Source organism: Cynocephalus volans, chromosome 17 (assembly GCF_027409185.1).
Source record: "Cynocephalus volans isolate mCynVol1 chromosome 17, mCynVol1.pri, whole genome shotgun sequence".
In the NCBI taxonomy this organism is placed as follows: domain Eukaryota; kingdom Metazoa; phylum Chordata; class Mammalia; order Dermoptera; family Cynocephalidae; genus Cynocephalus; species Cynocephalus volans.
The window spans coordinates 5189958-5204745 of NC_084476.1; the positions used below are offsets into that span (position 1 = coordinate 5189958).

The window sequence follows — 14788 nt, forward strand, 5'->3', positions numbered from 1 at the left end:
GCAGTGTGATGAAGATTCCAAAGATTAAAAAGAATAAGAAATTATAAAATTAGAACTGGCCAGGACATTTAAAAAGAAGATATAAAATAGAATAATTATGAGTCTTGAAGAGGAATACCATAGTAAATAAAAACACAAAAGACAGGATAAGTTTAGACTTGACATAGTAGAAGAAAGACTTAGTATACTGGAAGGCAGTAATGATAAAAATCAATGAAAACATAAAAAAAAATTGAAAGAAAAAATTGAGGTGTTAAGAATGAATTCAGAGTCTCCGGCCTATATCTAGTAATGAAATGGTATTGAGGAAACTGACCAGAGTGCAGCAGCTCTGAAAAACAACAAGAAAAACACACACACAAACACACACACATGAAGTTCATACACCTGGACAATAGACCAAGAGGCTCCAAGGGCCGCCCATGGCTCCCTTGGGAGAGTGTGGTGCTGATAACACCAAGGCCACGGGTTCGGATCCCTATATAGGGATGGCCAGTTGGCTCACTTGGGAGAGTGTGGTGCTGACAACACCAAGTCAAGGGTTAACATCTCCTTGCCGGTCATCTTTTTTTAAAAAAAAGAAAAAAAATAATTTGGGGATAATTCACATCATTTCCATGTTTTCTCCCCATCCCATTCCTTTCCATTTATCCTGGCCCCACAGCGTCCTTCACTGTTGGTCTCTGCCTCATGCACACATCGTACGCTTGTTTGGTGTCTTTCCTGGGCATCTCACAGACCCGTGAGCGAGACTGGTGCACAGCAGTGCTCAGGCAACATGCACAGCAGGACGATGCTAGTGCAGGACGTCAGGCCCGTCGGGGCTGCCGGTGGCACTGTTGTTGGCTGACCTGACATCCCTCCGTCCTCCCATACAGACCAGTGTCCTCATGGGTGATGACCGCCCTCTGAGCTCCAGGGTGAGTCTGATCGATCTAACTGTGACCCATCCCCTGGTCTGTGATTGCTCTGGAATGTTCCAGGAAGACCTGAGAAGAAACATGCAGAGGGCATCTCAGAACCCAGCAGGAGCCCTGTGGGATGAGCCAACCCTGTGGACCTCACATAGATGGACATGAAGAGCCAGATCCTCGATGGCATCATGGAAGCCTGACCCACACTGGGACTCCAGCCACATGAGCCACGGCATGGTCAGGCTGATTCAACAGCGGGATGTAAAGCCCGGTGCCCAGCAGGTGCGTTTGAGCCAGCTGTGCTGTGGACAGTGGGCGGTGGGCAGTCGGGGTGACATGGGCATCAGCGGAGGTGAGAGCCATGACTGGTGTGGCATCACGGGAGAGGGCGGTGCTGGGCAGTGAGAAGTCAGGTGAGACACAGGGGCTCAGAACAGCCACCAGCCACTGTCAGAGGAAGCGCCACTGCCGAGTTCCATCTACAAGGAGTGAGGCACTTTGGCAAAGCAGCAGGATGTATGTTCAAAATTACAGCAATGACCTTTAAAACATCAGAGGCAAAGCACACCTGTCTCAACACGCTGAAGTCCTCGCTGCCAGGCAATGACGCAGCCCACTGTCCCCGTGATAGCCGACACCCGCATCTGTGAGCACGCTGGCTCGGCTGCCTGGGCGTTCTGTGGAGAAGAGAAGCTGGCAGCTGGCTCCAGGTCCCAGCACTGAGTGCCAGGCAGGGGGACCTGCCACACCCAGTAGCTTCCGAGGGTCAGTTCAACAACCACAGCCCTTCCGTAGACCAGAGGAAACAAGGGCTGTCCCTTCACCCCTGCTCTCAGGGGTCTGTCTTCTCTCTTTCTGTTCTTCATTTTGTTTTGTCTTTTGGGAAGCGGGAGATGTCATGGGTTACTGTAGAAACTATCCAGAACTAGAAGGGTGACAAAGCTGCTATTCCTCAGTGAGACGCTTCAACGTGGACTCTGGGGCAGCCCTGCAGCAGGGCCACTCTTTATAAATCCGCTGTTTCTGTTCTGAGAATGAAGTTCTCTCTTCTTCCTTTGCTTTGGTTCAGGTGCAGAATCACTCTGGACCACCTCTGATCACTGTCTTTTAACAGCTTTGTTGACACGTGATTTACGTACCATAATGTTCACCCATTTGAAGTGTTCAATTCAAAGACTTTCAGTGCCTTTGCAGGGCTCTGCCACCATCAGCACAGTCTAGCTTTGGAACATGCCCATAACCCCAAAAGTCCCTCGTGCCCATTAGCAATCGATGTCCAGTCCCACCCCAGCCCCTGGGAACACGGCTCTACTTTCTACCTCTGCAGGTTTCTCTATTCTGGACATTTCATGTAGGTGGGATCACACACTATGTTGGCCTTTGGTGACTAACTTCTTTCCCTGAGCATATGTTTTCAAGGCTTCTCAGTGCTGTTGTGGGAATCAGAACTGATCCTTCTGGCGGGATGATGCTGCATGGCACGGATGGACCACGTTCTGTCGTCCGGTCACCGGCTGAGAGACGTCTGGGTGGTTCCACGCCTGGGCTGTGATGGATGACGCCACTGGGAACGTTTCTGCCGTTCTCACAGGTGTGAAGAGGAGTCTCATCGTGGTTTCGATTTGCATTTCCCTGACGACGTTGAACAACTTTTCATGGGCTTATTGGGCACACGTGTATCGTCTTGGCTGAAACACATATTCAAATATTTACCCATTTTATAGAAAAGTTTTCCATCATCCTATTATTTAGCTGAAATAGTTCTTTATACCGTCTGGATCCAAGTTCACAGTCAGTTCTATGATTTACAAATATTTTTCTCCCAATCTGTAGCTTCTCTTTTCACTTTTCATAATGGTGTTTCTTGAATCATGAAAGTTTTAAATTTTAATGAAGTAATTTATCTTTTTCTTATGAATCATGCTTTGGGTGATGTGTCTAAGAACCCCTGCTAACTCAAAGTCCTTTTAACATTTTTTGGTGTTATCCTAGAAGTTTTCTAGTTTGGGCTCTTACATTTAGATTTATGATCCATTGTGAGTTAAATTCTTAATATTCTGTGAGGTACAGGCCTAAATAAATATTTTTTTCATGAGCATATACAATGATCCCCGCAGTATGTGTTGAAATGCTGCTTTTTCCCTAATGAGTTGCCTTGGGACCTTGTCAAAATCAATTAACCATAAATGTCGGTGTTTGTCACTGGACTCTAATTCTATTCCGTTGATCTGTACCTCTATCCTTATATGGTCTTTTTTCTTTTTGTTCTTTGTTTTGACCCATGCATGTCCCCTCAGCCCACCTGAGTCCCTCCACAGCTGGGGGAGCTGCTCTCTTACAGGCCACCAAGTCCCCCTGGAGCACCCACGTCCCTCCTCTCTGCCAGGTGACTCCCTCCATCACCACAGGAGCCACCTATCCTGCAAACTGGAACCAGCCAGTAGTGTGGGGACATCAGTGCCCCATGTAGGACCCTTCACTCATAAGGACAGAGCCCGTCCAGGTGCGATCCAGGTGCGATCTCCAGCAAGACTGATCCCGGTACCCACACTGGGCTCACACATCAAGGCCCCTCGCTGGCTTTCCTCATCCCGCCTCACCTTCCCATGTCCCCACGTGGTCTTCCTGCGATCATCTGCAGCAAACGATTCATCCCTGAGTCCTCGTCTGCTCTCACGGACCCGAACTACAACAAGGTTCCACACTGGTTGGTGACCTGAGCAGATCATCAAACCTTCTGGACTTGAGAGTCCTCCCCTGTAAACTGGGGACAAAGGCCTGCCTCCTAGAGTCATGAAAGGACACACAGCACGTGAAGATGCAAAGTGCTGCACAGTTGAAAGCCAATTGACTGCGACGTGAGACGCAAACCGGGTGAGGAGGCAGGAGCTTGTGTGGCCGGGGAGTGTGCGGGCAGCCTGTCCCAGTGCCGGGGAGAGCTGCAGACCAGGGAGACCTGCAGGGTCCGGCCACCAGACAACCAGCAAAGATGACGACACCGCAGAGACTCCAGTAGGAAAGAGCCAGTCATCTGAGGACTAAGGAGCCCTTGGGAAAACCAGTGAGGCCCCGGAAGATGTCTGCTGAAAGGCCGCGATTTGCTCAGAAAGGTGTGTCACAAATATCTAGTCACTGCTGCATTAATGCTTTGTTGCTTCCAGAAATCAAACATACTTGCAATTAGAACCTACATTTTGTTAAATTTAGAATACATTTTTCCAGAGCTTTTAATATTTTATTAAAGCAAGCAAGCCTTTTCTCTGTTATTTCCCTCAAGAACCTTTTAATAAAATGTCTGATTCCTGGTGCCCATCATCCCTGCTACCCCAGTGGACGCCCCTTTCATGTCACACATTGGACGTGAGGTCCACGGGGCAGCGACCACGACAGGTCAGGCTCACTGAGGGAGCTGCAGTGCTGGGTACACGGAAGGGCCAGTGAACATTTGCTTAAAGAATGAATAAGTGAGTGAAGGAATGAATGAAACCAAAAAGCCAAAGTCCTCTCAAGATGCCTTTATCCCAGGTCTGAGCCCAGCTCTGTCTCCTCAAAGCTGGGGCACTGGCTGCACCCAGGCCTGGCCAGGGGCGAGGGCAGTTTGTGCTGGTGCAACTGTGTGCGGTTAGCACGTGGCGGGGGAGGGGCGCAGTCAGCTCCAGCAGAACTCGGAACCTGGTTGCCAGGCACCCACAGTCCAGACACAGCCCCCTACCCAGCTCACTTGGCCGGAGTCACTGGAGAGAGACACATGCTTTCCTGTTGTGTCCCCATGTGCCGAGGCTCAGGCCTCAGGAAACCCAAGAGCGGGAGCCTGTGCCAACGCCTCAGGCGCTGGGTCAGCCCTCACCTCCGACGCTGGTGGCCTTTCGCCCGGAGGAACCCAAAGGTAACACGGGGGCCGGCCCGTGGCTCACTCGGGAGAGTGCGGTGCTGATAACACCAAGGCCCTGGGTTTGGATCCCATGTAGGGATGGCCGGATGGCTCACTTGGGAGAGCGTGTTGCTGACAACACCAAGTCAAGGGTTAAGATCCCCTTACCGGTCATCTTTAAAAAAAAAAAAAAAAAAAAAAAGATAACATGGTCAGCCAGGCCAGGGCAGCCCAGGCCAGGCCACCGCTGGCCTCTAGCTGGTGACAGGGGTGACCCACTCCACAGTCGCAATCCCGGGGGTCTGGGCCTCCTCCCTTCCTCCACCACCACGTCTGGCCCCAGCCTGGCCAGGTGCAAGGTCACCTCTCACACACCTGTAGGAACATCCAGGAAGACACCGTGTGCTGTCCCTGTCCTCACTTGCCATTCTGGTGACAGGGACTCTGCATTTTGCTACTGATTTTGTGTGAGCTGCTCTTCCTTTTCCCACCCAAAGTGAAAATGAGTCAGCCCAGGCCCTGGATGACACCTGCAGGGTGGGGACCGTCACGGCAGGCACCCTGGAGAAGCTGGTGAATCACCTGGTGCCTTCCCTGCAGAGTGGGGACCCCTTCTTCGTCCCCGCCTTCCTCTGGACCTACAGGAGGTTCGCAACCACCCGGCAGGTGCTGGACCTGCTGTTCAAGAGGTGAGCGTCCCCCCCCCAGCACAGTGGGGACTCGGCCAGCCACTGCTGTGGACCTGGGAATGCCACTTCACCTCTCTGAGACTCAGTTTGCTCACGTGAGGACAGGGGTGCTCAGAGGACCCCCTCCTAGGGCCGTTGTAAGGACAGTGGGGTGAGCCGTGGAAAGAGCCCCCACGCCTGGCCCTGTGGGATGTGCTGCCCGGGTGCTGTTGCTTCTTACTCCTAATTTTCCGTCCCCGTGGAGAAGCTCTCTGCCTCCAGCGTCACTCACACGTGGCCTCGAGCAAAGCGGTTTCCCATTTGTAGAGGAGGTTCCAGGTTCCACCTGGGGGTCCCTCTCTGTCCTGGGTGTAGCCAGAGCAGGGACCCCTGGGGGCTGGCCGAGGGGCCCCAGGCCCACTCAGAGACCTGGAAAGGAGCTGGTTATGGCCCATTCATTCAGCGAACATACATGAAGCACCTACTGTATGCAGGCACTTTCCAGGCATTTAGAGTAATTCAGTGAAGGGAGCAGACAGTCCCTGCCCTCCATTCTAGTCAAGGCGTCACCCAGTCCCACTAGCGCTCCTGGCAGGCAGTGGACACAGGACGTTAGACGTGACGCCCTCCTGACCTCCTCTAGGTACGGATTCTTCTGCCCTGACCGTGAGGAGGACGACCAGCTGAAGAAGTGAGTGGGCTTTGGGACAAGAGGGAGGGATCCTGTCTCCACAGTGGGGACATTTGGGGGCTGTGGCTGGGGAGGGCTGGGCAGTACCCCGGCCCCACACATCTGGGGGTTCCCGCTAGAGGGCTGAGGTCTGGGGCTTCCCCCCAGGAGGAAAGGAGGCAGAGAGCTGGGGCGAGTCCCGGGCACCCTGGGGAGCAGAGGGGAGGCTGGTGGCTCAGAGCCGGCCCGTGACAATCCATCCCCACCGTCGCGTCCCATCCAGGCTTGCCCACCCCCGTCCTGTATCGGGGGCCGTGGACAGGAGGTGTGGGGAGCGGCCGGCTCACACTTGGGCCTCGCTCTCAGCCCTCCGGGTCCAGCGGCACGTGGGCCAGGGTGGCCCCTGACTCTGTGCCCGCCCCACCGCAGCACCGTCTGCTCCTTCCTGGGCTGCTGGCTGGACCTCTTCCCGGAGGATCTCTGCCAGCCCTCGGACCTCAGCAGCCTAAACCAGGTGATGGCCTACGTGCTGCTGAACGTGCCCCGCTCGGCCCTGGCGCTCCGCGTCCACCTCCTCCTGACCCAGCTGGAGGACCCGGAGCCCAGCCAGGCAGAGCCGCGCTGACCCCACGCCCGCCCGGGTCCCCACGCTGGTGGCCTTCCACCATCCTTTCCTGTTGCCCATTGTTGTTTGTATTTATGTTAGGAACTTGGTTTTTAATAAAATTTAACTTTTCAATTATTTAAAATTGTACAGTTCAGGGACAATTACGTGCATTCATGGTGCTGTGCAACCACCACCCCATCTACTGCAGAACGGAGCCTCCAGGCAGAGCAAGGGGGTCCTCGGGAGAGGACCCTCACCAGGTCTCCCCGGAGGAAGTGAGAGAAGCCCCTCGTTTACGGGGAGCAGGTGCATGTGGAGCCCGTCGAGGAATCCGGGAATGTTGCCCTGGCTCGGGCAGTGGGACCTCGTGGTTAGGGACATGGGCTGTGAGGTCAGAAAGACCCGGTGACTTTGGGAAGGTGTTACCATGCGAGCCTCAGTTTCCTCCTCTGTGAACTGGGATGGAGCCCCCTCCCCTGGAGTTATGGAGACAAGTGAAATGTGACTGCACTTGGCGCCCTGGCACACACTGGGAGCTCAGCAGCTACTAGCTGAGGACCCCACAATGAGGGTCACAGGAAACGGCCTCCTGTCCCAGTTGGAGGCACATTCTCAGGTCGCTGTTGGCTCTGAACCCTGTAGCTGTCAGTCATTGTCATGAGAGATGTTAAGTGCCTGTCCCCTGTGTGCCAAGAATGGGGCTCAGGAAGAAGAAGCAGAGAGTGATTTGCACAGCGACATTGCAGGAAGTGGTGTCTTTGGCACAAGAAAGAAACTGGGCCGTGGTCCCTGACCACACTGGCTGCAGACTGCCCTGTCACCAGGGGGATGGGCTGCCTTCGCTGGAAACAGAGAAGCACAGATAATGACACTAATAACAGTGACAGCCCCTTCCTGTGCTGCTACTATGTGCAGCACCTGGCCAGGCACGTGCATGACTTGTCATCTAGGAGACAGTTGCTGCTGTCAGCCCCACTTTACAGATGAGGAAACTGAAGCCCTGGAGAGGGAAGCACTTGCCCAAGGCCCGGATGTGGCTGACTCCGGGGTGTGGCTTCCCCGGCCCCCGAACCCAGCCTGCGTGTGCACAGACTCAATGGTGTGGGAGTGGGAGATGGAGAATGTGAGGAGGTGCAGAGTCCAGGAGGGGTTTTGTTGTGTTTAAGATGTTCAAGGACTTGATGGTTTTCTCAAAGGATTTCTAAGCTCTTCCAGAAGGACTGGTGGGTGGACTGAAGGATGCAGCCAAGCCCGGGGGAATTTATATGTGTTTGTCTGAGGGAATTGGCCTGATACCAAATCTCTCAAAGTCCCCATGCAAAGCAAGACTCTCCTCCAGAATATTCCATGGATCACCACCAAAATAACCCTATGCCACCTGTTAGCCTTTGGAAGCTGTGGATGCTGTTGACCTGCGGGGAGGAGAGATGGGGTAGGGGGGACAGGGTAGGAGAGGGGACAGCAGAGGGGACAGGGTAGGAGAGGTTCGGAGCAATGACCGCTGTGGACTGGCAGTGAGGATGCCATCAGCAGACACAGCTGAAGGAACTGAGGACCTGACAGGCCTCTGTCCCCTGTGAGAGTATCTCATGACACCTCCTGACACTCCCATGAAGGGGTGGGGTGGTTGTCCCATTTCACTGGTGAGGAAACCGAGGCTTAGGGAATGTGCCTCCTCTCTGCCCTATAGATGGCAGAGGCAGGACTTGAACCCAGAGCCTGTGACACCCCATGGGGCCCGCCTGACAAGAAGGCTGCACACAGATGCCACGGGCAGGACCTCTGGGCTCTGCAGTCCCGTGAACCTTTGGTCAAGGGGCTCATTGAGTAATGGTGGTTGGGAAGGAATCCAGAATCCGAAGTCAGAGAGAGAGGCATCCTTGTCCCGCCCAGGCTCTTTCTAGCTGGTGACCTCAGGTAAGGTTCAGAGCCTCAGTTTCTCCATCTGTTCAATGGGAAATACCCGGGCCTGACTGATGGGTTGTTGTGAGAATTTCCTGAGAAACAATTTGGGGCTCTTTCCCTATGCCAGGCACCCATAAAGAGCCACCTGCCAGGTGGTCACAGCGTCCTCCAGGGCTCAGGGTCTGGGAAGTCCCTCCTCAGGTGGCACCTCCTGTGCCCTTCCCCAGGAATACCCAGCAGTGCTGGAGGAGAAGTTGTGGAAGGCCCGGGAGGACAGCACGTGGCAGGTGAAGGGAACTCAGCACTGGAAAGACAAATAGACACACCCTGTGCCCACCGTGCAGGGCATGCCCTGTGACATCTGTGACCCCAGCCCTCATAAAGGCTCATCTTGTGAGGACTGTGGCTTTTGTGGTTTCATTCACTCATTCACTCATTCATTCATTCTTTGAGCAAATGTTCACGGGTCCTCCCGTGTGCCCAGCACTGCAGCTTCATCAGTGAGCCTGACCCGACGTGGTCCCTGCCCCATGGAGCTCATGTCCACTGTGTGATGTGAAAAGGGGAGTCCACTGGGGTAGCAGGGACGACAGGCACCAGGAATCAGCCACTTTATTAAAAGAGGTCGGTATTTGAGAGAAATAACAGAGAAAAGGCTGCTTGATACTTCAACTTGAAAAATGAAATAAAGATATGAAAACCAAGTCATTTTATATTTAACAAAATGTGGGTATTAACTGTAAGTATACACTGATTCCTAGAACTAACAAAGAATACATCCAGTATCGATTGGGAATTTGTGATACAGTTTTTATTATCAAATTATGGAATTTCAGCAAAAATCCTTCTAGGGTCTCATTAATTTTCCTAATGGCTCTTTAATTCTCTAACACTTAAATGATTCTCTTTGGAAATCCATCATGTTATCTTTTTTTTTTTTTAAAGATGACCAGTAAGGGGATCTGAACCCGTGGCCTTAGTGTTATCAGCACCACGCTCTCCCAAGTGAGCCACAGGCTGGCTCCTATGTTATCTTTTTGTTGATTTACTCACCTTCAACTGTTCGGTGGCCTGACCCTGCCGGTCTCCCTTGTTGGCAGCTCTCCCCGGCCCTGGGACAGGCTGCCTGCACCCTTCCTGGCCACACAAGCTCCTGCCTCCTCACCCAGTTTGTGTCTTACGTTGCAGTCAATTTGCTTTTGACTGTTCAGCACTTCGCATCTTCACATGCTGTGTGTCCTTTCATGACTCTGGAGGCAGGCCTTTGTCCCCATTTTACAGGGGAGGACACTCAAGTCCAGAAGGTCCAGGCAACCTGCTCAAGTCACCAGCCAGTTTGGAACCTCAGCGGAGTTTGGGTCCCTGAGAGCAGACAAGACTCGGGAACGAGTCATTTGCTGCAGATGATCCCAGGAAGCCCGCATGTGGACGTGGGAAGGTGAGGTGGGACGAGGAAAGCCAGCGAGGGGCCTTGATGAGTTAGCCCAGAGTGGGCACCGGGCTCAGTCTGTCTGCTGACCTTGTTCCACCTGAACAGGTTCTGTCCCCCTGAGCAGAGTGTCCTATGTGGGGCACTTATGCCCCCACACTGCTGGCTAATGCCAGCTTGCAGGAGAGGCGGCTCCCGTGGTACTGGAGGGAGGCCCCTGCAGAGAGGAGGGACACAGGGGAGTGGCTCCCCCAGCTGTGGACTCAGGGGGCTGAGGGGTCATGTACAGGTCATCAGCATCAAGGCCACCCCACGCTTCCCAAATCCCAAGCCAGGACCGTTTGCACCACTGTGCCTGGCACCCTCTTTTCTTAAAGCCACAACTCCCACCTGCATGGCCCTTCGCAGTCTGCAGCTGCTCTGTATGTGGGTGAGCCCCTCCAGCCTGGAAAGGGCAGCCATGCCCGTGGAGTCCTCTATGTTGTAAACAGGGAACCAAAACTCAGAGAGGGCATGAGACATCTCCAAAGTCACTCATCTAGGGCCGGCCCGTGGCTCACTCGGGAGAGTGCGGTGCTAATAACACCAAGGCCCCGGGTTCGGATCCCATATACGGATGGCCGGTTCGCTCACTGGGTGAGCGTGGTGCTGACCACACCACGTCAAGGGTTAAGATCCCCTTACCGGTCATCTTTAAAAAAAAAAAAAAAACAAAAAAAAACAAAGTCACTCATCCAGAGAGTGGTGCAGCTGTGGCTCCTGCCCAGCTCGGGCGCACCCCGAGACAGGGCCTGCAGCAAAAGCACTAGAAGTTTGTAAGTACGTACCCCCCAGCACAGCCAGGGGGCTGCCTCCCTGGGGTCTCCACATGCAGGTCCGGTGGGAGAGGTGGAAGGAAGTAGCCTGCTGAGGTCCAGCCAGCTGGGCTGGGAGGGCACCCAATACCCAAGAGGTAACCACAGAGCCTGGCCAGGCTCAGAGCAGCTGCTGGGTAGGTCACCCCCTGGCACACCCCGCCCCGAGACGAGGGTGCAGTCATCCAGCAGCTGCTGCTAGTGTACGCCAGGGACATAAGGGCAAACCGCAGCTCATCCGTGCAGGAGTCTCTGAGGCGAGGACTCTGCTTCCCTCTTGCTCTAAGTGGAAAGTGGAGGTGCCAAGATCACTCCTAGCCAGTAGGTGGCAGCGCTGGGGTTTAAGCCAGGTCCCCCCACCCAAAGGCACAAAGCTCCCCACTTCCCCTTAGACCTTACTCCCCTGGGAACTTGGAGTGCTGAGCAGGGCTGTGGGAAGTCAGGAGCCACCTGCACAGTTGTCCTGGGCTACTCCACACACCAGACACACCTAGCCAGGGTCACCTGTCCCCTGACCTCTCCCCTGGCCTTTCTCCTGTCCTGTCCCCCACCAGTCTAACACAGTGTCCATGTGCACACACACAAAACAGAGACTAAGAGTCCACGAAACACTAGCCCTTCTTGGGAGGCTGTTCTCTAATGTTTTCTATTTTATTGAAAATCCCAGGGCCAGCCCGTGGCTCACTCGGGAGAGTGCGGTGCTGATAACACCAAGGCCCCGGGTTCGGATCCCATATAGGGATGGCCGGTTCGCTCACTGGCTGAGCGTGGTGCTGACAACACCAAGTCAAGGGTTAAGATCCCCTTACCGGTCATCTTTTTTTTTTAAAAAAAAAAAAAAAGAAAAGAAAATCCCAGCCTAACCCACTAACTCAGTTCGTGGCCCACTAAGAGGTGTTGATGGGGACCTCTGTCTCACACTGTCAATTTAAATGGCTGCAGTGTGCTCCCTCTGCCAGGGCCACCAGATCCCTCTGACGAACACCGGGGGTGTCCTGTGCGGGCTCTTGGAGGAGGGCAGCGATGACCACGCACACGCATGACCTCCCTGCTCATGTCTCTAATCCTCTCCTCTGGTTTCCAGAAGTAGACAAGCTGAATCAAAGGGAGGGCACTGGGGTCTTATTCCCAAGTCACCCTCCAGGAGTAGAGTCCAGACCCCCCTGCCACTGCTAGGAAGTTAGTGTCCACCCCCCTCAGCCATCCCAAGGGTTTCTAATTTCAAGGGGTTTGGGGGAAGTTGCTGCAAGTTTGGTAGGTGAGAGATGACACCTAATTCATGCCTTATTTCATTGTCCTCATAAGGAGGGAGGCTGGATTTTCATCTTTCAGCCATTTCCAAAGTGTGGCCCCTCCCTCCACCTTTGGGTGAGCCTGCTGAACACACACACCTTCCCTGGGCACCCCCAGGGTCCAGGTCTGCTTGTGGGTCCCAGCACAGCCAGGAAGCTCTCCCCTAGGTGCTGGGAGCTCAGGTCCCAGCCTGCGGGGCCCTGTCATTTTCATAAGCCACAGTCTGCTCCAGGGGCCCCAGTGTGCTGGTACCGGGCAGGTGCTGGGACAGGGCTGCGATGGATTTTGCATGCATCCAGGCCCGGCCTTGGCTAGCGCAGGACAATGGGCTTGGATTAAAGAGTGATCCCTGGGGCCGAGCCCGTGGCGCACTCGGTAGAGTGCCGCGCTGGGAGCGCGGCGACGCTCCCGCCGCGGGTTCGGATCCTATATAGGAATGACCAGTGCACTCACTGGCTGAGTGCCGGTCACGAAAAAACGACAAAAAAAAAAAAAAGAGTGATCCCTGGATCCTCCTGGGTTCTGGGTGGGCCAGGCATGAGGGCTGTCAACACACTAGTCCTCCTGAATGACCAAGTCAAAGAGCAAGCTGCCTGGTAGGGAGGGGTTGGCCCAGAGCCCACCGAGCCCGGGCATTTTTCAACCCCAGTTTTTGGGGCAGTTCTGCATTGTCCTGATGATGAGAGATACAGAACCCCAGTGAATCCAACACAGGATAAAGCGGCCCAGGGTGAAGCTGGGATGAGACCGAGCCTCCCTAACCCTGTACACACCGCAGGTGCTCCACCAGGACTCCTAGAGACACAGCTTGACAAGAGTTGGAGGGATCTATCACCTCTTTTTGTTTGTTTTGTGTTTTTGTTGTTTTGGCAGCTGGCCAGTACAGGAATAGAACCCTGGACCTTGCTGTTATCAGCACCACACTCTAACCAACTGAGCTAACTGGCCAGCCCTGTCACCTCTTTTCACAGTGGGAAAAACTGAGGTTTTGTCCAATATCACCGAGCAAATCAGGGGTGGAAGCCTGGGCAGATGGTCTGAGACCTGAGGTCCATCTTCAGGACTCTCCTGTTGCCACCCACCTACAGGCACCAAAGCCCAGGAGGGCTAAGGTCAATGTCTGGTTCTAAACTGAGCTTTGCAGAGACATTTGCTTGGCACCCAGGAACACTGGCTCTTGCTCCAGACAGAACTTTCTCCCTAAGGAAAGGAAGGTGAGGCCCACACGATCAGCTACAGGGCCTGCCTCCACCCTGCTGAGCCCCCTCTACCCCAGCTCCATGGCCAGAGAAGTTCTGCATACCCCCGCCCCCCACCACCCCTTGGACATTAAAGGTCTGGGGAGTCCTGCCACCGCCCCTGCTCATCCCCTGACTTATTCGACCATGGAGTCCCTCATTTCTAGAAAATACCTTGGGGTATCCTCTGGCATCCCAGAAGTAGGTCACAGCTGGAGACCACTTCTGGAGGAACTGTGCCTGGTGGGGAGCCTAAGGCGTGGGTTTGGAGTCAGGGACTCCCAGCCCAGCTCTGCCACTAACCAGAAGGGAGACCTTAGCCAGTTCCCTGGGGGACATGGTCCAGTTCCATCAGTAAACTCAAACCCTGGCCTTCTGGGGTTACCGGTGGGAAGACAGAGCACAGAGAGTCCTTTATCTGCCTCACAGGACCTAGGCCAACTTCATGGAGGAACCAAGGTATGCATTTACTCACATGCCCATTTTACAGATAGGAAAACTGAGGACCAGTGAGGGGAATGGCCACATCAGGGTCTCAGGTAGCACAAGGGTTCAGACCAAGGACCCCACATCCCTCCACCACAGGCCCCACCCGGGCTGGTCCTGAGCTGCTGGACAAGAACTTGTACATGACCTGCCCATCCAAGCAGCAGCTCTGCAATGACCTCAGACCACATGCCTGAGACCCGTGTTCCCTCATTAAACTCCTGCTCGGGCTGGCTCCACAACAGCGGGGACTCTGCTTGTTCACTGCGGTCTTCCCAAGCCTCTAGACAGCACCTGGCACACAGGAGATACTTAGTGTTTAATGAATAAATAGATGAATGAATCAGTGTGAAGCCCCCAACAGCCCTACCAGGTGGGTGCTCCTATTTTACAGATAAGAAGCCTGAGATACAAAGTAGCCTTGGGTGAGTTCATTCATTCACGTACACATTCATTCATTCATTCATTCATTCATTCATGCATCCAGCACCCGTGTGCTGCTCCCTGTTGTAGGCAGGCACCTGGGATACAGAGGTTTAGTAAACCCCAGACACCATCTGCCCTCGAAGCTCACAGCCTAACAGGTGGGACCGCATCTCACCACAGCCAGTAGAGGGGACCCTTGAACTGGGCCCCAGCTTCAGTGGTCTGCTGCCTAAAAAGATGTTTAATAATATTTAGTAACGGTTTTTAAAAAGCTATACACACAGACACACAGACGAGGGTACTTCAAAAAGTTCATGGACAGATGAAGTTCACAGGGAGGGTTGAGGCCAGTACACAGAGCATCCTGGGCTTGCTCACTTTTTCATTAGAGAATAGTTAGAGGCCCTGGTGTCCAGAAGGCAGATGA

At 54.0% G+C, this 14788-nt stretch overlaps 1 protein-coding gene across 1 annotated transcript; it reads left to right on the forward strand.

Moving 5' to 3' along the window:
* The first annotated feature begins 1094 nt into the window (after nt 1-1094).
* Nucleotides 1095-7523, forward strand: LOC134365517 (ral guanine nucleotide dissociation stimulator-like). The gene is made up of 6 exons (XM_063081644.1): nt 1095-1266; nt 1546-1624; nt 5283-5474; nt 6097-6144; nt 6553-6733; nt 7425-7523. Exons 1-6 carry the CDS (start codon nt 1095-1097, stop codon nt 7521-7523), a joined length of 771 nt encoding a protein of 256 aa, XP_062937714.1.
* Nucleotides 7524-14788: the final 7265 nt, after the last annotated feature.

Coding starts and splice junctions, on each gene's coding strand:
- LOC134365517 (XM_063081644.1), top strand. CDS start 1,095: ATGGCATCATGGAAGCCTGACCCACACTGGGACTCCAGCCACATGAGC. Junction 5,475..6,096: donor CTGGACCTGCTGTTCAAGAG/GTGAGCGTCCCC, acceptor GACCTCCTCTAG/GTACGGATTCTTCTGCCCTG. Junction 6,145..6,552: donor GAGGACGACCAGCTGAAGAA/GTGAGTGGGCTT, acceptor GCCCCACCGCAG/CACCGTCTGCTCCTTCCTGG.